This window comes from Falco rusticolus, chromosome 9 (assembly GCF_015220075.1).
Source record: "Falco rusticolus isolate bFalRus1 chromosome 9, bFalRus1.pri, whole genome shotgun sequence".
Lineage (NCBI taxonomy): Eukaryota > Metazoa > Chordata > Aves > Falconiformes > Falconidae > Falco > Falco rusticolus.
Window position 1 is genome coordinate 16,394,231 of NC_051195.1, and position 24,963 is coordinate 16,419,193.

General features: G+C 48.3%; 1 protein-coding gene across 1 annotated transcript in view; it reads left to right on the top strand.

Annotated features, from left to right (window-relative positions):
* The first annotated feature begins 1,761 nt into the window (after window positions 1-1,761).
* The window catches only part of ARID5B (AT-rich interaction domain 5B), a 120,764-nt gene continuing 97,562 nt past the window's right edge, over window positions 1,762-24,963 (top strand). The window contains exons 1-2 of the mRNA XM_037399924.1: window positions 1,762-2,100; window positions 15,536-15,761. Of these exons, the coding sequence (XP_037255821.1) occupies window positions 1,810-2,100; window positions 15,536-15,761 (517 nt within the window). The 5' untranslated portion in view covers window positions 1,762-1,809. The remainder of the gene's footprint in view (window positions 2,101-15,535; window positions 15,762-24,963) is intronic.

Consider the following 24,963-nt stretch of genomic DNA (forward strand, 5'->3'; position numbering starts at 1 on the left):
TATTTATTTATTTCCGTCCCCGCCTTGTCGCGGCGGCAGGGCCAGACCTGCCCCGCTGGGGCGGCTTCGGGCGTGTGTCCCCCCACACCCCGGCCCGGGAGCAGGGGCCGCCGGGGGGGCTTGGGGGGAAGAAGCCAGAAAAGGGGGAGAAAGTGCCGGTAGTGGGGAACGGGGGTGGGGGGGGCACCCGCGGAGCCGCTTCCCACCGGTCCCCCCACCCGCCCCGCGGTTGGCTGCGCTGGCGCGGAGCAAGGCAGTCCCCGGGCAAAAGGGTGGAAGGACAGCCAGGCAGCCACCCGCCCCTGCCCCGAAGTGACCGCCCGTCACTGCCCGGGGGTGCGGGGGGTCTCCGCAGCTGCGGAGGGCCACGCACTGCCGCCGGCCGCAGCGGCATCTACCTGTGGGGCTGCCGTTCATGGGGCCCCGTTAGAAACTTTCCGTGCCCGGCGACGCCGGCGGCCCCTGCGCGGGTGCGGTGCCGGGAGCGGCTCCCTGGCGCGGCCGCCCCCCTCGCCCTCTCCAGGACCGTCCGCGGCTGCGGCTCCGCGGTGGCGCCCCGAGCTGGCCGGCGGTAGCGCTGGGTAGCGGAGGCTCCGCGGGATGCCTCCCCGACGTGCGGCGCGGCCGAGGGTGGGGGGCGGGCGGGGCGCAGGTGAGAGGCCAGCCCCCAGCGCGGGGCGCGGAGCCGCCCTTCCCGTCTCCCCGCGCCCCTCCGCGCCCGCGGAGCCATCCCCCGCCCGCGGTGGCGGGGCCGGCTGACCACCGGGGCCGGCGCGTCCCGGCTGCGCGCTCCGCGGGCGCGGAGAGAGCGCGCCCATCCCCGCCGCCGCGGGACGCGCCTCCCCGCGCCCCCTCCCCCGGTTTCGTTGTTCGCCCCGGCCGAGCCGCCCCTCTCCGCGCAGCGCGGCGGCGCATGAATATTGATGTGTTTATATAATCGATAACCCACTTTCCGCCTTTCCCGGGGAAAACCGATAAATACGTTAAGGACGAAGCCGCCCGCCGAGAGCCGCCGAGGCGGCCGGCCGGGCGCGCCGGGAGGGAGGGAGGGGGCGGGCGGGCGGCCTCGCTCTCCGCGCCGCTCCGCGCAGCTCCGCAGGGCCGGGCGGTGGGAGCGCGGCGGCCCCGCCGGGCGCGCGCGGGGACGAGCAGCGCCCCTCGCGCCGCAGGAAATGGTCTTTATATTAGACATATACAGGCAGGTCCTGTCAGATCCGCAGCTCGCACGCACGCCCTTTCGGCCCCCCAAAAATCCCTGGGCGCCGCGGCTGCCCCCGCCGCCGCCCCGCCGCCCCCGTGCCGCCCCCCCGGGGCCCGCCGCCGCCCCGCGGCATTTTTGCCGGGCCGGGTCGGGCGTCGGGGGGCCGGCCGGCGTCGGGCGTCGGCGTCGGCGGGGCGCGGCGGGGCGTCGGCGGGGCGGCGGGGCGGGGGGCGGGCGGCGCGGGGGGGCGTCGCCGCTTGCGGCGGGGCGGGGGGCGGCGGCGGCAGCGGGGCGGCGCGGGGGCGGCGGCGGCGGGGGGCGGCGGGCGGCGGGGCTGGCTTTGCCCTGCCAGGACCTGCCGGGCTCCATTCACGCCAACAAGTTTGGGAGAATGTTGAGTTCAATCACGCCGGAGCCGCGATGGAGCGCAGCGCACTGCAGGTACCGCGCCGCCCCGCGCGCCCCGCCCCGCCCCGCGCCCGCCGCCGCGGAGCCTCCGCGCCGCTGCGCGCCCCCTCCCCTCCCCACCGCCCTCCCGCCCGCCCTGCCTCCGCCCGCCCTGCCTCCTCCTGCGCGGCGCTGCGCGGCGCGGCGCGGAGCCGGCGCTGATGCCGCTGCCGTGTTGTTGTTCCCCGCAGTGGGTCGGCGCCCCGTGCGGCTCGCACGGCCCCTACGTCTTCTACAGGGCGTTCCGCTTCCAGCGCCGCGGCGGCGGCCGGGCGCGGGTCCTCTCCCTCGGCGACTTCTTCTTCGTGCGGTGCCGCGCGGAGGAGCCCGCCTGCATCGCGGAGCTGCAGCTGCTCTGGGAGGAGCGCACCAGCCGGCAACTTCTCTCCAGCGCCAAACTTTATTTTCTCCCCGAGGACACCCCCCAGGGCAGGACCAGTGACCATGGCGAGGTGGTAAACGCAGCGCCGGCCCCCCACCCCCCACCCCCGCGCCTGTCCCCGCGCCCGTCCCCACCTGCATGCCCGGGCCCGGCTACCACCCCCTCGCTCTCCCCCCCGCGGCCCCCCCACCCCCCCCGCGGCCCCCTCCCCACTGCGCGTGGCGGGGCAGCGCGGAGGGGCCGCGCCGTCGGGGCGCTCCGGTGCGCGGTGCCCGGGAACTTGTGCGGGCGGGGGGGGGTCGGGGTGCGGGGCGCCCCCGGCCCGGCGGGCAGCGGAGTGCGTGCGGGGCTCGCCCTGCCCTCCTCCGGCTTCGTTAACCAGCAAACAAAAAACCCAAAAAAAGCCCAAAACACGCAGAAAAGAGAAAAAAAAACCCAAACCACGTTGGGGGGGGATTTCGATATTGTTCGGGGCTTTTTTTTTAGTATTCGATATGTTTAAGAGGGCGGAAATTACGAAATGGAGGCAGAGAGAGATCAAAAGCTATTGAGCTGGCAGGGACGTGTTGAATAAAGTGATAAATGACAGGTACGGGAATAATACATTCAAATAACTTGCAGATATGCCTGGGCGTATTTCGGAGCCGCCGCGCGGCCGGCGCAAACACGCTGCGCGCCGGCACCCACCGCCGGCGCCCGCGCAGCCCCGCCGCGGCTCCGCACCGCACCGCACCTCCCGGCGGGGGGCCGCGAAGCCGCGCAGGTTGCGCCCCCCCCCCTCCCCCCCCTCCCCGCCCCGGGCCGCTGCCCCCGCCCCGTCTCCGCTCCCTCCCGTTATTTGCTTTTCAGATTTATTGCTTCGGCACGGTCCGTGGTCCGGGGAGGGGGAAGGACGAGGGATCCGGAGAGGGTTGCGGGGGTGGAGAGGGTCCCCGAGAGGGGCTGCAAACCAGGCTGAGGGCGGAGGGGGGGGGGGTGGGGGGTGGGCACGACAAGGACGATACACACGAGGTGTTTTGGGGGAACTTCTGTTGGAGATGCTGGGGCGGGGGGCAGGTTGTAGGTACAACGAGGGTCTGCTGTCTGTAGGGGCTGTTTTCGGAGGCACGCGTGTCTATAGGTGCCGACGTAGCCGTGTACCCGTACACATGCGTACACAGTCGAAACGCATTTCAGAGCCACCTTCGCTCGCTGCCACCTCTTCACTTTAATTTTCTGTGCGTGCCACTGAGATAAGGGAGCCTTTTCCTAAGAATCAGGGAGATGACAGTGAGCAATGGATGCTCTGAAATTGCCCGTGGTGACTATTTAAAACTGTGCCTCTCTGTGTCTTGTGTGTGTGTGTGTGTGCGCGTGTGTAAAATGAAAGATATTTGGAAGGGAGGGGGGTGGGGAAAGGGACACAAATCATTTTAATACGCCTTAATGATCAGCTCATGTTACTGTGGTAGGAACATCAGAGAAAATTAATCCTACCATTACGAGTAAAACACTGTTCTGGTACGAGAGTTCTCAGCTGCATGTACCTTCCTAATAATATGCACAATTTTATTTATTTTTACATGCAAACACCGCTAGTAATTAGCTGTGTGATTATACTTGTGCATTTCATTGGGGCTTTAACTGATGTCATTCTGCATTATTCAACCATATGAAAACAATTTTCAATTAAGATAATGGCACGCCTTGAAATTATGCAAATGCTGGTCGTATTGTGTAGAATAATTATGACAAATGTAAAGCAGGTAAAAAGTTTCCTAATGCAGTTGTGTTTTACACCCCGGTGATGTCATTTCCCCTCTGGCCTAAGTTAGTCATTCATTAGCAGAGTAGCAGCAGCAGCAGCAGCAGCAACAGCAACAGCTCTGAGTGATACTTCTCTGGCAGGGAGCCTACAGAAACCGGCACTGAGAGCCAGGGCCTAGAGAGGGCAACATAACACTCCCATTAAGAAATGTACTTTGTTTTCACTTACTCTATTAACTTGTTTATAGACATCGGAATGATTTTTTATTATCGATTTTTAATAGTTTAGAATGATCCGAATTGCGCTCAGGGACGTGCAGGCAGCCAAGAGACAAAAGGCTGGGTGCCGGCTGGCGCTTCGCGACGCGCTGGCTGGGTGGGAGTAACCGGCTTCATCGGTGCGCTGGGCGGCTCTTCCACCCAACCACCCCACGGTCACGGTTCCTGATGTAAATGACATCAGCGTCTGCCCCCAAAGTGGCAGCGGAGTGCCTCTGGGGTCGCAAGGCTTCCTAACTCTGAGCTGGGCTCCTTCTGCGGGAGGAGACACGGCTCTCGAGTCAGAGGCGGTTTATAGCCATCAGGGCAGACCTTTTTGGTGGTGCGGGGTTGCCGGCGGGGTAAAACACCTTGTCTTGTATTCAGGGAGTGGGGATGAAGTGAGCCAGTGCTTAAACACATAGTGCAAATCTGTGATGTCCGAGGCAAAGGGCAACAGGGGTTCTTGCTGTCAATAAAACTGTTGGTGAGGGGAGCTAGTGGTTGCATTGCTGGCTTGCGATCGAGCCCACCGGAGATTTAGGCATAGTCGCTAGCAGCTACCTGCGCTAGTGGCATGATTAATAGAAGCAGCTTGCTGCGTGTTTTCTGTAATAGCAGCATTGACACTATGACAATATTCAGCTAGTGGCTGTGAGGAGGGAGGAGAAGTGAGGGGTATGTAATGCTTCTGTTACTCAGAGATTTCTGATGGTGTATTTTATCTGATTGCCAAATGTTTGAGCTAATCAGTGATAAGTGTAAATATAAGTCTTTTTATAGCTAGCTGAATTCATCATCCAGATTTAAATATAACCCTGACTGCTGCCAAAACCAGATGTTTCCATGTGCTGGGGCCCAGACCCAGCAAAGGGTTCAAGCCCAGGTGCGCTTCCACCGAGGTACCCCTCCCTCCGCCCAAGGCTCAGCATCCCTGTAAGCCCGCAGAGAAACTCTACTTCAGCCCCAGGAGCCAGCCAGAGACTGCTTCCCGGGGAGTCTTCAGTGGATGGCAAATGTGGGATAGCATTGGTCACATGCTGCAGGTACGAGCGCTCCTGGCCGTGATGCTCATCACATTCTGGAGCGACATGCATGGAGAGGCTGGGACCAGCTCCGGCATCACACTCAGGCCAGGGGTCTTCCTGCGCAGGAGCAGCGGAGATGTTTTTGTGAGAGCGATGGTGCCATTGGGGATGCTGTGTGAGGTGAGCTAGAAGAGTTTTGCTCAACTTCACTGAAAACTTTGTTGCTGCTTTTAAAACGCAGGGGCCCAGGTGTGCTGCCTCTGACCTCACCATCAAGCCCAAACACTGCAGCAGGTGGCAGTGCTGGTTGGAGGGGGAGCAGCCTCCTCTCCCTTCCCTCCAGTGAGGAAGAAGTGGCTGTCCTCTGGCTGTCCTCTGTTCCTGGGAGGGCCACCACCGAAATGGAGAAAGTGTTGGTTTTGCTGGAGGAAGGTGCCACCTTGCCTTGGTTTTCTTGGCTGCTTCTGGGTTGGCATGGTCCCCTGTGTCACCTCCTGCTTGGGATGGGAAGGTCTTTGTGATGGCAGGCGCCTCGCACAGGGCTCAGAGGAGGATGTTTGGGGGGCTGCAAAGGTCTGGAGGGAGCAGCTGTAAGAGCACGCTGTTGTGCCTGAAATGGTTTCATGGGAAGTGTGTGGAAAGCAGCCCCCCAGCTTTTCTGGCACCGGACTGTGCAAAGTAGATGCTGGCTGCCTGCTGGCAGAAAGCCTCTGCCCAGTCCCCTCGTGCAGCGCCCTAGGCCCGCAGCACTTGGGGGTGTGTGGTGGGCTCAGTCACGGAGCCCTGCAGGCCATGGGGTCCTGGCCAAACCCTCCTCCGGCTCATTTGCTCCTCTCTGCTCCAAGGGGTAGCGTGGGGCTGTGGAACATCTGACCTTTGCAGCAGCAGTTCTAGAGTGAAATGCTTGTTAGTGCCTTGTGTTTTCATGTTTTTAAAGGTGTTGGCATTAGTTAGACTGGGCTTAAAAATATATCTCAAAGCCAGTGCTCGTTAAATCCAGGGATGATGTTTGATGTGATCTGTACAATTCCTGAAAAAAAACCCAAACAAGCAACTAATTCATTTTGCATGGTATGACATTCCCTGCATTGCCCTGCGTCGTGAATGTTGCTTCCGCTGGGGCTGGACTGTCAGCGGGGATCTGCCTTTGGTTCATTCAGCAGCAGCTAAGTTTACTACGAACTCATGTTGATTTCATCTCTTCTCCCAAACTGGGGATCTGATGCAATGCTTTTCGCCTTGCAAATAATCCTTACTCATGCAAGTAATTTACATGAGTAAGCGTTGCTCATACAGAGGAGAGAAGAGAGCTAGTTTCCTGTAATTATTTCCCTAGCAGTATTTTGCATTTTCAGACTAATTGGGGGAAAGAAAAAAAAAAAAAGTCACTCCATAAATGTATGTAATTTATAATTGCAGAAGAGATTCTTCCAGAAAGTTAAGGGAGGCAGTGGGTTTGTTCTGTCTTCGTTTTGGGACAGATGCTCACAGCATCCCTTGAAAGCCTCATTTGTTTCCAAGGGGCTCTCTGTGTGTGGAGCTCCTACTCCAGCATGTAAAGGTAGCACAGGCTGGCCCAGGCATGATGTCATATGCCACTAGTCCTTAATTGCCACCCCTCTTGAAAAACATGCTACTCCCTTTGGACAGTAATAGGTTTTTTTGAGAGATATAGGAATCTGTACACTCTTACTTGAGATGAGAACAGCCCCGTTTTAGTCTCCACGGTGTGTGCCTTATGCTCGTATCTGTCAACACTGGTAATGACAACACGTTTCAAACATGCAGATTATGATTATGAAAGGGTGCTTTAAAAATCAGGCTAATAGCATCAATCTTCAATGTACACTTGCTCAAATTAATTCAGCTTTGGAAATCAGGCGCACTGTAATAGCAGTGTTAGAGAAATGGCATTTGTCATAAAATATCATGGTTTTGGTAATTGCATATCCACTCTGTATAATTTTTATCTCTCTCGCCACCAGTAACATATGCTGGCAAAGGAAGGAGAGGGCAATGATATTACTCAGAGAAGCCACATGTTGCTAGCCATTAGCCAGCAGTCTGGCATATCTGGTCATTTAAGGCAGATTCACTTTTTTTTTATTATTATTTTTTTTATTCCCCCCCTCCCTTTCCCTCCCCTTCCCAGTACATTCAGACTGTAAAATACACCCACTGCTCTCTAGAGTTGCTGTTCCCAGTCTGATCAGTGGCACTAAACATTAAACTCTTGTCTTTGGAGAATAATAGGCCTCACATGGTACACCCTCAAGCATGTTGAGATACTGTGCAGGCTGGAAAATAAAAATGTTCTAATTGTGTCTTTTAAATAAGCATAGGAGTGAATTAATTAGACTATATTTTGTCTTTAGTTGCTTAGTTACACAATAGTATTCCTAAGCACAAGTAAGATAAATTGGCTCTTTTTGTGCTGCTTGTCCCTTAATCATAATTACTGTATTGCTCAGGAGAGTAACGCATACATAGATTTTGCATTTTTAATAATATTCAAACAATATGCGAATGATATAGAAAGTATGTTCTGATTCAAGCTCTTATATGCTTTTATTCGGGAAGAAGTTCTACTGCTATGGGAGCAATATTTGCATTAGTTGCTCAGAGATGTAGTTCTGGGAAATACATAATTGAAATATTCTTGCAATGCTTGTTCTGGCCCTTTCATTCGCATTCAAAATAACAATGCCTTAAGTCTCCGAACAGTCATCCACTCTTGATTTAAGAGCTTTTTTCTTTGTGCGTGTGTGTGTGTGTGTGTGTGCGCGCAGTGTGGGTTCACACCCAGCGTTAACCCTGCAGAGCCTAGACGCTCGCATGATTCATAGTGTCGTATTAAGTTGAGCTTTTTATTTTGTAGCTAAAATGCAGTCAGAAGGTCAGATGAACATCGGCATTTTATGGCATTAATCCAGTGACCTTAATGCTTGGCAGGCGTCCATGTTTCTATGCGAAGGTGCCAGGGTTATAGATAATAAAAGAGTTTGTTTTCATTTTCTGGATATTTTAATCTTTCTTTACAAAGCATAGCCTCGGGTTTAGGGGGCTTGGGGCTGCTCCCAGGGGCCAAAACTTTAATGTCTTCCTGGGTTGTTGAACGTTAGCTGCTAATGATGGGCAGATTGATACAGATACTGAACAATGGAAGGTTCTGGCAAGAAACCCCCTAGACATGCTCAGTGGATGTATGTGAAAATTGGCTCCATTGTTCTGCTGTATGAAAAGCAAGTAAATTATTTACAGATATTTGCTAATTAAAGCACATATTGTTTTACCAGCACAATAGAACACAATATAACAAAAGACAAAAGAATAAGCTTGCATAATTTAAACCTGCTAATGCAATGTACTCCTTGTTAAAGAAAAATATAATTATGTAATCTATGAGGAAAGCTTTTCGTACTGTAACTGTAGTAGGCAAAATTAGGAATGAATTGCTTGTCAACTTGCCTAAACTAAAACAGCTCTTTGAGATCTTTGAGCTATCTGACGCGAAAACATTTTGACTGAAGCCTATTTTCTCTTTGGTCAGAACTTCTATCTGCAATGACAGATATAAATTCAATTTGAACCTCTGCTTGGGAGTGGGAGGAAGGAGAAAAAAACACCCCAGAAATGAAGGAGGAGGGTCACAGTAGAAATGTCAAGTCTAGCTGCTCACAGCCATCCCTCTGTGCGCTCCATCTCCACACCCCGCTTCTGGCCCAGATGGACCAGTATCCCACAAAGCATCCTACAAAAACACAGTGCTGCCCTGCCCCAGGACGTTGCGTGTCTGGCTTTGGAAATACTGAGTCACACAAAGGAAAAAGCTGCTTGCTAATACAAGGGAAAGTGAATATCACAGGACTTCACGTGTTTCACCTGTGTCCCTTATCTTGGTCTCTTTTGGGTTTTGGACCCTGGCAGAAGGGATGAACACATTGGGAGGTAGTGTTCTCTGTTGGCATGAATTTCAGACAGCTGTGTGTGGCTGTGCTTAGGCTGGGGAAATACCCATCACCTGAATTTAATGAGATCATTATAGTCCTTTAAAGTAATTAGCAAAGGATTAACAGATGAAAGGTTCTGCCTTGGTCTCTTTAAAATTTTCTTGTGTGCCAGGTAAACTCCTGGGCTGTATGTGTTTCCATTCTCAAGGCTCTCTGGTAGGTTTGTGGGTGGAGAGTGGTGGTCTCTGTGTGCTGGCATCTCTGGAAGTATTGTGGGCCCAGGCCCCAGCGGTCAGTTCCACTCTGTGCATCCTTTGGGACACCTCTGTCTGCCCAGGGCTAGGGGATAGATGTTGGAGAAGGTGGCACCAAATGAGGCACTCGGGGCAGAGAAAGGGGGAAAGAAAGCTGCCTCTGCCCATGCCAAGCACTGGAGCCTCTTGTGAGGCTTCCCCATCACTTGGGGATTCCACCTGCAGAGCAGGAGCAGCATTTTCCACCTGCCAGAGCTGTGCCCCAGCTCCCCAGGTCTGCAGCCTCCTTAGAAAGGTTGTACTGGAAGAGCAACAGGTAATAAGGGAGCGGATGACAGGCAAGTCCTTCATGTGCTGTGTAGGGAGGCTGAACAGGGCCCTTTTCTATGGCGCAGCCAGTTTTTGAGCTAGTCTGCGATCCTGCAGTCTTAAAAACCCCCATGTATACCCCCAGTCCACAGCAGGCAGCAGGGAGATGGGACTTTCTTATTCTGGAGAAAGTCTCTGAGAGCAAAGCAGTCCGGTACAAACATTCTCTGCCCCTTAGGGCTGAATGTGGTTGCTGGAGGAGGGCCTGGGTGAAGTGCTGCTTATAGGAGATGATTTTGGAGAGGTGGGTTCACGTTCCTGAGCAACTTTTGGCAAATGGGTTAGGGCTGAATTGAGGTGACCTGTTTTCCCTTGCTGTCCCAAAGCCCGGCTGGCATCTGTGTGACAGAGAAGAGCTCTGGACTATAGACTCTGCTAACAGAGTTTTTTTGTTTTACTGTGCCATCAAGTAAGGATGATGGCACTTCCTGAACCATCTAGGTAAATGCATTGCTACAGGAGAGGTGTTTATTGGAAATAAGCCCCCTCCTTCCTTTCTCCACCTCCAAAATGTGACCTTCTGCTCCTCAAAAGGGATTTAGAGCAGGGAAGTAGATTCCTGGAACGAGAATTGCGTTGTTGTGCAAGGTATGGGAAGGTTCTTTTCACCTAAATCGCAAAAAACTAGAGAATACATGCAATGTAAAAAAAGCCCAGAATAATAGATGCCTTTATGCCCAAATGAAATATGCAGTTCTATTATCCTCGGTGAATGCAGTCCGTAAGAGTCGCACTGTATTTTTTGCTCCTGTGGATGAATGTGTTTTCATCGGCAATGTACTGGGTTGTAAAATATGCATCCCCAGCTATCTACTGTGCTAAAGGTTTCAGTAAAAAGACTTGAAGATGTTTTCTGATGCAATTCGTAATGATCAGATAAATGACACGCAGTGTCTCCTGTAATTGTCGGCAAGAGTTTTTTGCAGTGCGTCTCCTGTTTCTCTCTAGGCCACATATTTGATGTTAGGAGACAGCCAAGCAGGTGTTCCACTCACTCGTGCCCTCCAGAATTCCTTAAATGACCTCTGGAAGCACTGGAGTGAAAACAGTCTCAGCACGTCAAAATTTTGAGATATCTCAGTTGCCGTAATTCTTTTAAGGCTGCCTCAGCATCTCTAAAATATAAATCTTTCCTAGTTATTGGCAATGAGTGAGGAGTTGTGACGTACCGTATGCGGGTGTGCAATCAAGATGTATGACCTCCCTGTGCTGCCCTGTGACTCCCTGCCTTGTAAGAGTTAATATTTCTTCTAAAAAATAATTATCTGCTTTAAACTATTATAACTACCTGACCTCTTTCCCTGAATGTAAGTATTTCAACCATCTGCTGAGTCAGGCAATATAGCATTCTGTGCTTTCGGGAGGCTGTGATGGTTGCTTAGACAACAGTGACATAATATTTAAGCATAACGGCTCTCAAGAAGATGCTGTCCCTTTCTCCCTGGACGACTTGTCTGAAAATGCAGATCTGATATGCTCTTATAAAAAACAAGAGAGGGATGAAAAGGGTTTGTATCACCATCGTTCTTAACCATCTCCCCATTTCCCACTTGATAGGTGAAAGTATTGTACTTTGCTCAGGAGTCTTGTAAGATGTGCTAAAATTATAGGCTGACTAGATACCTGCTTTTATAGAAACAGAAGAAAAAGTGCCTCTTTTTATAGTCAGTGCTTATTTCGAGATTTAGACAACTTTGTGGCTGGGAAAAGCATTGCCATTGGTCGGTCAGCATCCAAAAAGGCCCATCCAAGATAAATCTAATTCCTGAGCAGAGCTGAAATCGACGCAGGCTGTTTCCTCCTGCAAACCTCATCTTGCTGTAGCAGGAAAAAAACTGCAATTAAAGACTTAAACATGCAACGGAGACCTCATAAACATATCACTTCAGAGCACAGCTAACACACGATGAGTTGATTTTTGTATAGATATATATACGCACTGTATGCGACGTGGGTGGTTTTTCATGTTTACACAGAGAAATAATTATTAATGACATGAAGGTTATACAGCACATTTCTTTAATCTTCTAAAGGTTTGTTAGTCATGTGTCACCATGTACCTGGTTTTTATTTATTCAACATCTGTATTGCTTTGTCATCTCGTTGAAAGGTTTCTCTAGAAGGGCTGCGGCAGTAGGTGCGCAGCAGTCGATACTGAATGGCTATGGGGGCTCCTCTGGCTGGCAGAGCCCCACAGGTCCTGAAGCAACTTTTTTTGTGACATGAGGGCTCTGAGACATTTTCGCTTTAAAAAAAAAAAAAAAAAAGGAGAGGGACCCTTTTGTTACCTCCTCCTCCAAAACAGTAATTAAAAAACCCTGCTACTCATAGTTTGCTCATAGTTTGGATCTGAGTGCTTGCAAAGGTTGCTTCAGGATGTGTTAAAGCTTGGCAAGGCGCATCAACATCCCAGAGCTGATGAAGTAGTTGGGTGACCTCTGTTTGGTGGCTTTGGGGCAGATGACCTCTTGCATTAGCAGACTATCGAGGTGTGGGGAAGACGGCCTCTCTGGAAGCTGCCCACAGTTCAGGCTCCTCAGAAAGAAGGGCTGAAGCTACCCGCCGTGTTTTGCTGGGTGACAGTGTTTGTACGATGAAGTGCCAGGGTGAAAACGCCTCTGGAGATGCAGTCTCTTGCTGGCAAGGTTGGTGTGGGCAGCAGTGCCCAGAGGAGGACCATGTCCGATCTGTGACTGCTGTGGTGTGTGGGGAGCTGAGGAGGACATGGCTGCTTGTCTCTGAATTGGGCCCAAAATGAGCAAGAGCTCAAAAAATGAGCAGCAAGAGAGAACAGGTCTACCCAGGCCCAGTGCCTGTAGGGCAGGGCAACCCAAGGCAGGGATATGTAGGGTGATTTTTCTGTTTTCTGGCTAAAAGGGAGCTTAGTCATGTTTCGCTAGTGCAGCTGTGGTGATCACTGGTGGTATGAGGGGGGACACGAGGCCAGTGCTGGTGTGGAGGATGGCTGGGTGCTCCCAGTCTCGTCCAGCAACCGTTGCCTCTGCAGGCCGGGCCCGGCCTTGGCCCTGCTTCCTTAAGGGTGACCCCTAAAGATTAAACATCTTTAATCTTAGGAGCAGCTCTGGCTTTTGAGGGGCTGGTGGCAGTAGAGCTGCAGTTACAGCAGGTGCGAGATGGGCCCTCTTGGCCTGACAGCCATGAGGTGGGTGCTGCCATTGCTCGGTCACGGCACAAAGCCCAGCCTGGCAGCCATGAGCACGAGGCCTGTGGTCAGCCGCCCTTCTCAGGCCATCCCAGCTGATTTGGGGGCCATCCAGGCACCCTTAGGGACGTGGCTGGCACAGAGGTGATGGGGACCAGGTGCCATTGGGGACACAGCTGCTGCAGGGGTGACGGGGCGGCCCTGACGAGGGGCCATTGCCTAGCACTGCCTGCATGCAGGAGGTTTGGCCCACAACCCTTGTCATGGCACAGTGACAGCCTGAATTTCTTTTATATTTTATACTCATTCACTGCAGCTGCGTTCTCAGCTACCCTGTGGTGCCATTCTGGGCGCCCCTTTGCGCCATGGTATTTAGAGTCCTGGTGCCATTTTGTGAAGGGCTGAGGCAAGCGCTTGACTGTCTTTCTGTAGGGTCTCTTCGTAGCCCTTCACACCAGTGTGGCGATGCTAAACGTGTTTTCATGGCTGCAGCTGTGCCGCTGCCACAGAAAGCATACATACGCTTGGGGTGTGCTCTCCCCCCCCAAAAGCTGCCTCTCCCCCTACTCCTGCCTCTCTGATTCCCCGCTCCATGGCAGCCTGGGCAGAGCCAGCAAATGCACCAGCATCGCCTCACTCTCGTTACAGTTGGGTTTCTTTCTTTTTTCCCCTCTTTTTTTTTTTTTTTTCCTTCCTTTTTTTTCCCTGTGTACACATCATGTGCGTGTATGTGAAGGTTGTATTCTCGAAAACAAGTTTATTCATTGATGATGTAATAGTGATTGTACTTTTCTTTTGGTTAATAAATTGTCTGCTCAGCTTACTTTGTATGCCAGCCAAAATTAGTCATACCAGTTCTTGGAAAGGATATGAAGAAACTAGTAATTGAAATCATAATCATTTGATCATGAGAACTATTTGGAAAATAATATTTTAACCAAAAACATGTCTGATCTCCAAGTCAGGGTTTTTTTAAAACTGCTGTTAAATAGATTTCTGTAGTGTAGAAATTGTGTAGTCACTGGTGATGGTATTCAACATCCTAAAAGAGGACTTCATCCAGAAATTGCTGAGACTGTCTGCAGACAGGCTGAAATTTATATATATGTATTATTTTTTTTCCATGCTGACATTTAATAATCGCCATGTAATAGCTATAAAATGCATAGCAACTACAGCTTTTTTATTTCAAGTGGCTGGTGTAATGAAATTGGGTGAAGCCATCCATTGAAATTGTACTTTGTAGTACCCAACGCTTGTTTACAAAGTATTGACGTTTGTCATAAACAGAGATTTAAAACGTCACTGTTATTGTTTGTTGTTCAGTGGAAGTTCTTATGCTGTGCAATGATAAAGGAAAAGATTTTTATTACAAGTTTGCTTAGCATATAAGCATGCCGTTCGTTTCTGACCAAATATTTGTTATTGCACTAAATGTAATGAAGGTGCCTGCTAATAAAATGATTTTGTATTATGTAAGAGAGACTGGAATATCAGATCTGCTTTTTTACTAGAGATACTTCAGGTTTTGTATTGTGTGTAACTTATCACAATAAAGCTTTTTTTTTTTTTTTTCCTATTGAGCAGTATTTTATTTCCTGAGGAATGTGTTCAGTGGGAAGAAAAAAAACACAGAGAGAGAATCAATCGTGCTTTTCTCTTTGTTTAATAACTCAAAGAATTTCTCTACCCTTTGCAAATACTTGTGTTTATTTGAGAGAAAAATTGGTTTCTGGTTTATCTATTTCAAGAACCTGTAACCTTATTTAGTGCTAGAAATATGTGGTGTGAAAGGTGTGGTGGTGCAGCCAGCTCTCATTACAACATAAATTATTTCTGCTGTTTTAACTAAAAAATCTGGAATGTATCTGGCTGGATATGTGTGTATGTTTGTTTGTTTATTTTTTGGAGGCTTTCTCGAGCCTCTGCTCACTGGAGTCAGCTATAAAACATTCTGCTTATTCATCATGACTGAGAGGAGTTGATTGTTTCCTGGAAGGATAAAATCCAGCAATTAGAGCTGTTTAATTCGAGTATACATTCTGGAGGCTAAACTAAGTTTAAGTGCTTTTCTTAGAATGTATGTTTAAGAAGGGAAAAAAAATTACAGTTCTGATCTTGAAAAAGGTTTTAAGAAACATGAGAATGTGCAAGTTTCTTTTGGTGGGAAGCACATAACATTTATGTAGTATTTCTTTTGGGATTACATCACAGTTTTATTTAATTTTTAGGACAAAAGTTAAATTCAATATTTGTGTATAAGCCAAGGGAAAATGTACCATAAACACAGGAATTTTTTGGTGAGTCAGAGTTCCAAGAATCTGAGATTTACTTAGTCCATTTATTTCAGGACTAGCTATAACCATTAGTCATTCAGCCATGAATTTTTACATTTGCAGCTAATTGCACCTAAAAAACAAACTTTCCCTCAAGGCTTTGGGTTTTACAGAATGTGATTTGGCAACCTGCATTTCAAATGCCTTTTAGGATCATTGCTCCAGTCCCAGAAATTGTCTTTAGATCATGTGTATTTGCTTTGAGTAAACAACTAATATTTCCATTTAGGGGGCAGGAGGAATAATTCAAGTACTAGCTATTCTGTATTATGAAAAAATTAATCTGCCAACAGCAAGACAGGCTTTTCCAGTAGCCTGTGGGGGGGGTGGCATTACGGATTTATCAGTCATCATGGCGGCCCTCATGACGTGTCCTATTCTCATTTGACCACTTCTTGCAGGATGAAGTTATTGCTGTTTCGGAGAAAGTCACTGTGAAGCTTGAGGACTTGGCAAAATGGGCACAGTCCGATTTCTCCAAGTGGAAGTGTGGTTTCCGGGCTGAGCCAGTCAAGCCAATGGATGTCGGGAAGAATGGGCAGAAGGAGGCCTTGATGAGATACAGACAATCCACGCTCAACAGCGGCTTGAACTTCAAAGATATCCTGAAGGAAAAGGCTGACCTTGGTGAGTATCCCTTACTTTCTGCCATGGGGAGGGGCCCGTGGGTGAGTGTCTTTCAAAGACAGATGAGCCTGATCCTGCCAAGCCATCGCCAGTTCCCAAGGTATGTCTGTGCTGCAGGCGGAGGTGTGGTGATAAGATACCCAAGTGGGATCGGGGGGGGTGGTGGTGAGTTCACTGCAGGCTCCTTCAAGAGTAGCATGGGGTAACTCTGTGATACCTGTCTGCTCCATAGACATGTCCTGGAGCAGTAAGGCTCAAATCCTGAAGGTATGCGCACGAAAAATTGTCAAGGGCTCTCCCTGGGGCTCTGCAGTCCAGGGAATCAGGTCAGAGCTGTGCATCATGGGGAGAGGAGCCTGACACATCTTCCTGAGGCCTCCTCTGACAGGCAGGGCAGAGTAAAGGCCTTTCACTTCTCACGTCCCATCTTCAGAAGCGCAGCATTGTCACCTGCTCCTTGTGCTTGTTCTGTCTCCCTAAGGTTGGCTTTGTGTCTTGTTCAGTAGGAAGATGTCCCTTCCATAGCCTTCTGTAGCATTTCCTTGTGAGCTTTATGTTACTATACAACAGGGGTCCTCAAACTACAGCCCGTGGGCTGGATACAGCCCCCCAGGGTCCTCAATCCGGCCCTCGGTATTTACAGAACCCCCCGCGGGGGGTTGGGGGTGGGGAAACCAAGCAGCCGCAGATGGCTGCCTGCCACTGCATCTGCACGCCGGCCCCCTGGTTAAAAAGTTTGAGGACCCCTGCTATACAGCATAGGCCTCAGTGAGGTCCCCACTGTTCTTTCCAGATAGACCTGTACTTTCTTTCCCTGTCTGTTTTTAGGGAGAGAAGTGGTAGCTCTGCTACTTTGGATGGTTGCAGATAGACTTGCAGCTCTGGGGCTGCTTTGATGCGCAGACACTCAAACCTCTAAAGTCTGGGATGGGGGGACAAGGTCCAAGGGAGATAGGTCTCCTCTTGGTAATGCACCTGTTTGTGGTATTAGGACCTTGGATGCATAATAGCTGCCAGAGACAGTGCTTTGAAGTACATCCCAGGGACGTTTCTCTATTGTACCAAGCTTTTAACAAATGTTCCAAGCTAGAAGAGCATCAAGTTTAGGCCATAATGGGAGGAAAGGTGAAAAATTAAAAGCTAAGGCTGATGCATGTGGGGAAGTGCTGTTGTACCGATATGAACAGGTAATGCGGGGCCAAGTTCAGTGTTACAATGGCACGACTGTGTTGGCATTGAAGCCATGTTACTCTAAGCTGAAGATCTGTCTTGGAGGATTTATCTTTTGCGTCTCAGTTTTCTGATACTATCAAATGGTGAAATGATTTTGTCAATCTTGCATTTTACCATTAGACATGTAGGTTGGAAGACTGAAGTACAATTTGAAGTTGATCTTATTTTTCATTACATCTCCAGGAAGAAAAATAATCCATGGAATTCTTTTTATTTTTCTTTTCCTTTGCTTTGCTGTGTGGTTTCTTCTGGTTCATAATTATATACAGTAATTTTCTCTGCTGTTGCCCTGGCATCTTCTTTACGCACTACATTTATTTGCATTTGTTTGTTGTGTCAGAAGAATCTTAATGTTTTTCAGACAGAACTTTTGTGTGTTAATGTTTTCTTGTTTTTGTTTTTAACAAACAAAAAAACCCTTGTGGTAAGTTATGAAATTGCTATTATCTACCCTAGGAGCCAAAGAAAATTATCTTTAAGCCTAAAGCTTATAGTTGCATGTTAAGCCTTTGAAAGTAGGGGTTATACTGAGAACGCTTCTGGAATGCAGACTATATGGTATAATTTTGATAACCCACATTCTGATGTTGCTCATTTTCAGTTGGTGGCTCTGGCTTTATTGTTGAGTCTTTTTTTTCAGTAGAAATGTATTTTGACTAATGGTTGATTATGATTGCATTTTTCTTCGTTATGACTGGTTGGTGGGAGTGAAATCAAAGGTTCAAGAAGACGTATAAGCTGATTAGGCACATTGATACAGGCAACTGATCTAGCCTGTTAAAGGCAATTGAAGAAATTTCTTAAATCTAGTACTAAGATGATTTTTTTACTATTTGAAAGACCCAAGAATTTAAGCATATTTTGCTTCCTGGATCTGAGAAAAAGTTCAGAAAAATGTTGATCTTTATTGCTTGTGAAGCAGCCCCCTTTGGTTGTGTCCTGTAGGCAACCTATGAGCTCTGGTGTTTGGCTTAACTGTGGGGTGGATGTTTAGCACCCACCAGATGAAGGTTTACGTCTCTCATTCTGAGTGGTTGATCAAGGTTGACATTGTGGTCTGAGAATTGACATCTCCCTAGCTGTAGGTAAAGGCAGTAGAATAACATGCTATGTCCAAGGCATAGGGATTTGAGCTGCTGATGTTGTATCTTTTCTGCTGTCAGAACGGCAGGTTTACTGCCTGTTACAATGTGTGCCCACAGACCTTTTCCAGTACTCAACATCTTGCCAACAGAGCAACGCTCAGCTGCAGTGATCAAAGATTAATAGCAATAACTTCTGCAGTAGGTCTCCAGCACAACGGCATGGGGTACTTTTTATCTTAAAATAGGGCTGTAAACTGTGAGGGAGCGCGGTGCACTGTTGTGCAAAGGTCTCTGCTGAGAGCATCAGCACAGCTGTATTAGCAAGGCTAATCAGCTCAAATGGAGAGGTGGTCTCCCTGCATATCCACCACTGTGCTCGGTGCTTCACCCATCGGGATGTTTCACAGAGGGCTTCCCCACCGGGCAGAGTTAAGTGGCTGTGGTGGGGCACAGCGCTTTGTACAGAACTTGAATCTGAAGGAACAAATCCGTTCTTGTGCTACTCTGGCAGACCATGGATGAGTCTGTAGCAATGGCCACATTGAACCCTGGCTGTAGGCAAGGAAGTTGCTGAACCAGGTGTTGAAAAGACCTAGATGAACAAGGTGGTCTCCTGGACCTGTTTTCTCCTATGAAACAATGTATTTCCTTTACAGAAAAATCCTATAAAAGTGTGTAGATTCTGAAAGTTTTTCTACTAGATGTTTTTAAACTAAGCCGTAGAAGGTAATAGGAAATTATATCGTTACCAAAAAGCTCAAAAAAACTTTACAGAAGAAACAAAATCAGTTTTCACACAGTATCTAGGAGTGGTGAAGAGTGAAGTAACCCGGATGAAATGAAAACATGGCTGATACAGAACCACAGAAGTGGCACTGCACAAACATACTTAATTAAACACGCTGCTAGGAGCAGGGCAGCTTTAAACAATAAGCAGGCAAAGTGGAGCCTTGAGTGAGCACCGTATACCCTGTGCCGTACACTCTGTGGCACTTGCTTAACCAAAACTAAGGCAACACCTAATTAATCCACAACACAGCGAAACCATGCACCTATAATTGAAAGTTGACCCTAATTCAGATTTGGTAGTTCTGTATTCTTTTTTGTTCCCTCTTTTTTTCTCCTCTCTCTTATTCTTTCCCTCTTTTCTTCCCTTTTCCTCCTCCTGTCTCTTTTTTCTTCTTTCATCTTTGCCTTTCTTTTGTGCAGAAACAGGCGTTTTTTCCTGTAAAATGCCATTGTTTTTATCACTAGTGAATTATGCAGAAATTTTCCTTAGGACTGTATTAAATAAAAGATCTAGCAATGGCATTTTTTTGTGTGAGATTTCAGCCTGAAAAATGATTTTTAAGAATTATTTCTTTCTGCCTGTCGAGATATTTATGTTATACATTCTGTCCCTTTCTACAAATATGTCAATATTGAATGCTGGCAGTTTATGTCTTAAGACTATTTATAGCTTTCTGAATATTTGTTTCAAATGTTGAGAAAAATAAAGAATAACAACAATGCAGCATATAAAAATAGAGTTGCTCAGGAATGTATTATTCATAATGAACATGAGAACCTGTTTTTCCAGAAGAATTGGTCTGATTAAATCATTCACTACTAAGGCCGCTAGTTATTTATTTTTGTCTTTAGAATTATTTAGGGGATTTTTCTTTGTAATAAATGGACTTCTATACCCATATTTGGTAAAGCAGTGGGAAGTCACCAAATGAGGAATTATTTCATTTTACAAAATTTTTAGCAACTAAGCAATGTAAACACTATTGGTTAAATATGGCGAAGTTGCATATTTGTATTCCTTGGGCTATAGTTCGAAAGAAATTCAAATTATTTTATATAACACTGCTTCTTACAGACTTCCTTTAAGTGAAGTATGAAAGCTGCAGTGTAAGCTTTATTGGCCTATAAATATGTCATTATAGTTGGACTACATTTATATGCTTTGGATTGTTGTTTAAGCCAAGAAAATATGTCTCTACAGGTTGACTTTTTATTGAAACCCTTTGAGGCATACAACAGAATGTATTTTAGGCCAAGGTTATTAAAACAGCATTTTCATTTTTGCAGCAGACTCATTGTCAATTATGCTGCCACAAACTGTCTGTGGATAGGCAGTTATGAATGGTTTCATCTCTAAATGTGTCTTTAGAAAAAGAAATAAAAGATAGAGGAGTCAGAGCTGAAATTGAGAGAAGAGACTGGGGGGAAAATGACTGGATTTAGTGCTCACCGGCTCTGTTGGTTTGGGTTAGGCTGAGCTGCAGCACTGCCTGGGTTTAGCTGAGGAACAAATGGCCGCTGTGCTTATGTCAGGCCAGGAAGGTGGGAGCCACTGCTGCCCTGGCCAGGCAATCTGCATCCCTCTGGCTCACGAGCCTGTTGTGGCAGAGGTCTAGGTTTGGTCCCCAGACTGTCATTGCCACTCTTTTTATCCATCCTTTATGAGTCTTTATCATGCCAAAATGTATGGCTGAGGTTGCTGCATGGTGGGCGCTCCCATTCCTGCACTGGCAGCGTTAGTAACAGCGATGAGCAAGTTCTGGTGCTTACTGAAGGTTTTCTGCAGTTACTGCTTGCTTGTTTGGGACCAGTGAGGGAGAACCGAAAGAAAATTTAGCACTCAGTCCTGTCCTGCCTTTTATTCCCCATAGGCACGCATTTGGGAGTGTAAAATCTAGATCTTTGTTCTCTCTGCAATCCAGGAAAATCAAGTACTGCTTCTAGTTGAGGTTTTTATTTTAGCAATCACCCTTTTGTAGTCCATAGGTGGTTTTCCAGCAGTTGTTTCCTACTTTGCTCTCTTGAACCCTCCAGTGAAGCATGTGGGGCAGGGCCTGGATGCTGCAGGACTGGCTCACCCTCTCATTTCCTTCTCTTCTTTACCAGTCTCATAATTTGTGTAGCTTCATGCAGGAGATCACAGCTCTTCATCGGATCTTGTGTTCTTATAAAAATTGGCCAAGCCACGCCAGATTGCAATGGGTTTGGAAGGAAAGGCAGAGTGGGGATGAGCTATCTTGCAGGACAGTGCCGATCCCTCAGTGCCCAGGCAACCACAGTGCCCCTCATGGCCCTTCTGATTTCACTTAACCAGTGGTCTTGCAACAGGCGTGATTTCTCCAGATGAAGATTATCAATTCGTAATGTAGTCAAACTGTAATATTAATGAAACTGATAATCTGCAGCTGTAGCATGCTCAGCCACTTGTGGTGACTTCTAAACTCATGCTGGCTCTCCTTTTTCATTGTTTGTCACGTGCTTCTGAGTTCAGGCTTGCCTGGCTTAACTTGATGCAATAATTTTCTGACCAACTAATTGTTAGCTATTCAGAGTGCAGCTACTTTGGATACTTTGTGCTTAAGTCATGCCTCTTAACTCTCTTCCCCTCCCCTTCTTCTCTCCTTGTCTGTGCTCTTTGCCTCTTCCTTGTGCCTTCCTGTCCCCATTGCCCTAGCTGAATGCCATTTTGATCTTGATAAAACTCCTGTAAGTGTCCCATTATCGCATTTTCCTCTCTGCTCTTGTGCACCGTATGTTGTTTTTTGAATTGTGGGTCAGAGTGACCTCTCCAACTCATTGTAACCAGCCCAATTGATACAGCTCTTTTGCCATAGATGAGGCTATTACATGACTTGTCTGTTGTGCTCTGTGGAGCCTGAATGGAGGAGGATGGCTCCCTTGGGGAAAAAGGACTGTGGCTTGGCATTTTCTTCTGTGTTTGTGCAGCTCCTAGCACATGCCAGCACTGCTGCAGCAGAACGAGAGCACCAACAGGCTGCAGAGCGGCACTGTTGGGATTGATGTTCAGAGAGGCCATGGAGCAGGAAGGCTTCCTTTGGTTGTACATCTTGGGTTCAATTGCCACTTATCTTTAGTGTTAACATGTTTGGGATTGGAGATAACCAGAGGTGATGAGCAGACAGACAATTTCATCTTGCCTTGCATGAAGAAGGCAAGGTAAATGTTTATTTTATTCTTTGTTAACCAGTTGGTTTAAGATAACTAATATTTGTTGACTCAGTTGCTGTCTGCCTTTTAAATGCTGAAAGTTGATGCTGTTGTTAGGTGTGGTGTACCCCCAATACACCTGTGATAATGATACATTTTCTTGGAGGTGACCTTATCTCCAGTAGTGTTTTGGGGCTCTTCTTCCTCACTTGCCCCTCTCTCTTGAACTACAGCTGCTGTCCTCTGCACCTTCCCCAGCTTCCCTGGGAGGAGGTTGGCCGGGTCTTCGGGAGGTTGTCTGTAGCCACCTGATCCTTCCGGAGGCCACGTGTTTGCCCGAGCAATGCTGGGGTGATTTAAGTGCTGTTAATTTCTTCTTTTCTCTGGGGACAGCCTACTTCATTACAGAGGAAGTGTATGGGGGTGACAAAAACATCTTAATATGCAGCACTGGCTATGGAAGCCTTTTGTTCACCACTAGATTGTGTTGAGCCTCATCTATTTGTGGCTCTTGAAAGGAGTTTTAACACCAACATCTCAAACTTCAAGCATGCCTTATCAAAGAGAGAAAATTTGGATTTCTTCTCAGACTTTGGCCTGCCTTTGAGCTCTTATAAAAGGGGGTGGTAGTGTTGCCCCAGGAATTGAGGAGGTGGGTATTTTGTTCTTTGAAATGCAGAATATCTGCCGAGAAATGTAAACAAAACCCCACATAACTTCTCTCTAGGTAGCCCCTAAATCACAGTGCCTGTTCCCCACCCCCACCAGTTCTTGCAGCAGGAGCAAGCTAACATGATTATCAGAATTGTGCTGATAGCAGTTGTCACTGTGTCAGCATTTTCAATTATGTATTGGTATGACAGGGCACTTTGTCGTTGGTGTGGAGCACAGCCATTTGCAATTGCAGTTCTGGTCTATTCAGAAACATCAGGGAAGGAATCACTGCTGCAAAACAAGAGGAGGAAGAGTTAAATTTTACTGCCTTGTGAAGCTAGAGGGAACTGCCCCGTGTTCCCCTAAATCCAAAGATGCAGCATTTTGCACCATCAATAAGAGTTTTGTTGCAGCTTCTGGTTGGAACAGGAGTAACCTACATAATTACAACATAAGTAGATAAAAAATAAGGACCATTCACAGTCAGTGTCAAAGCAGCCAGCATGGGACAGTGTCCCTTTAAAAATGTTTGACAGCTTTTTTTATTTTTGTCTGTTTTTAGCACCGAGATTGACCTTGCCAGGCTGTGTAATAACCCACATGTGTCTGCTCTCCAGGATTTTTTCCCTTCTAGTCACTGTTGGATCTTGCATTTAATTCTTACTGACCATGAGGTTTTGTTCCAGTAACTGGAAACGTGTGCCTCCTGGTGCAGCGCTGCTGTGCTCCAAATCTGACTTTATCTCAATGTTTGCCTTTTTTTTTTTTTTTTTCTTTTTAACTTTTGGGTTTAGAGGGTGCTGTTTTCCTCCCCAGCCTTCTCTCTTGCTTCCGTTCCTGCCCATATTGTTTCTGGGTCCCAGGGGGAACCCAGTTTGGGACATCTATTGTTTTGTATCCCTATGCTTCCCTTGCCCAGCGCCGTGGAGGGAGGTGATCAGCAGTCTCCTCTGTGTGCCACGGTTCCTGGTTAGAGCTGTTGGTCCCTCATAGGTCACTGACGCCTTTTTCCTGCATTGTATCCTTTCCACGCAGCCAGCCAAAAATTGGCTGAGCACCGAGATCTGTGAACTAACCACGTATATAACGTGATATAGTTGGGTGGACCCTGAGGACGTCCTCTTTTTCCTGCCTGGCTGCTTTCCTGTGCTGTAATTCTGCGCTGCTGGAGCCCAGGACTTGGAATCCCATGGTCATCTTTGACTCTGAGCACTCCGCTAATCAAGTTGAAGCTGTCTTCATACCAGCTAATGAATCATTCTCGCTTGTAACCTGTGCTGAGGTGCTCAGGCTCCTCTTTGGGTGCTGTTGACACCATGGCCAGATCTGGATGTCAGTTCCCTTCTGGGGGGGAGGAAAAAAACCAGACCCAACTTATTCACCACCTCCCTTCCAAGTTGCCCTTCCGTGTTGCTCTTCGTTACTTCCATGCCCAGAAAGGCAGCTTGCCTTTTGTTTACAGGTGCACTGTGACGTGCCTGGCCTGTCATCATCTGTCTTCCTAAATACCTTAGTCTGGTTCTGACTGCCATGTTGCGGAAAGGCTAGTGCTTGTTCTCTTGAGATGCAATATTCATCTTCCCCATCTTGTGCCCTGGAAGTTTGTCAGAGAAGGCATCCTTTGTACATCTCAAATTGAAGGAGGAGAGTTGCTTTTTCTCCCCCTTCTCCTCCTTTCACAAAATCATTTGCAAGGACACAGGCACACAGGAGCAAAAGCCGGGCTACCCTGCAGGCTGCATGGGGCCATAATGCCAGAGAATGGCCATGTCAGCATTTACGGGTACCTCAGCCACAGGAGGTGATGGGACCTCAGCTTGCCAAGGTGGAGCTTTGCCTGGGCAGGCAAGGGAAGGTGGGAGATGGGTAGGCTAGAAAGAAAAAAGAACATGTTGGGCAAGAGTGTGGGAAGGGGCTTGGCTTCAGTGGCCAAGTGGGCAGTAGCAAACCTGCTTTCCCAATGTGGGCAGCCTGGGCATCTCCCACAGCATTGCGTGTCACCTTTGCGAGCACTGAGAGGAGCTGTATGGGTACACAGGAGAAGATTGTGGTTCTGGCATCCTTTCCATCATTAAACTGAGTTTTAAGACCCTCAGTATCAATATTCTGACTTCTTAATCTCTTTTGGTTAATTTGGTTCAAGCTTGTCTTTGCTGGCTTCGTTACCCTTGAGCGATAAGAGCATTGATAGATGAGGCTGTTTGGGAAGGGAAGGGTTAAACCTAGTGTAGGTATAAATTGAAGTGCAGTTTGTGGGAGTGGGTGATAGAGAA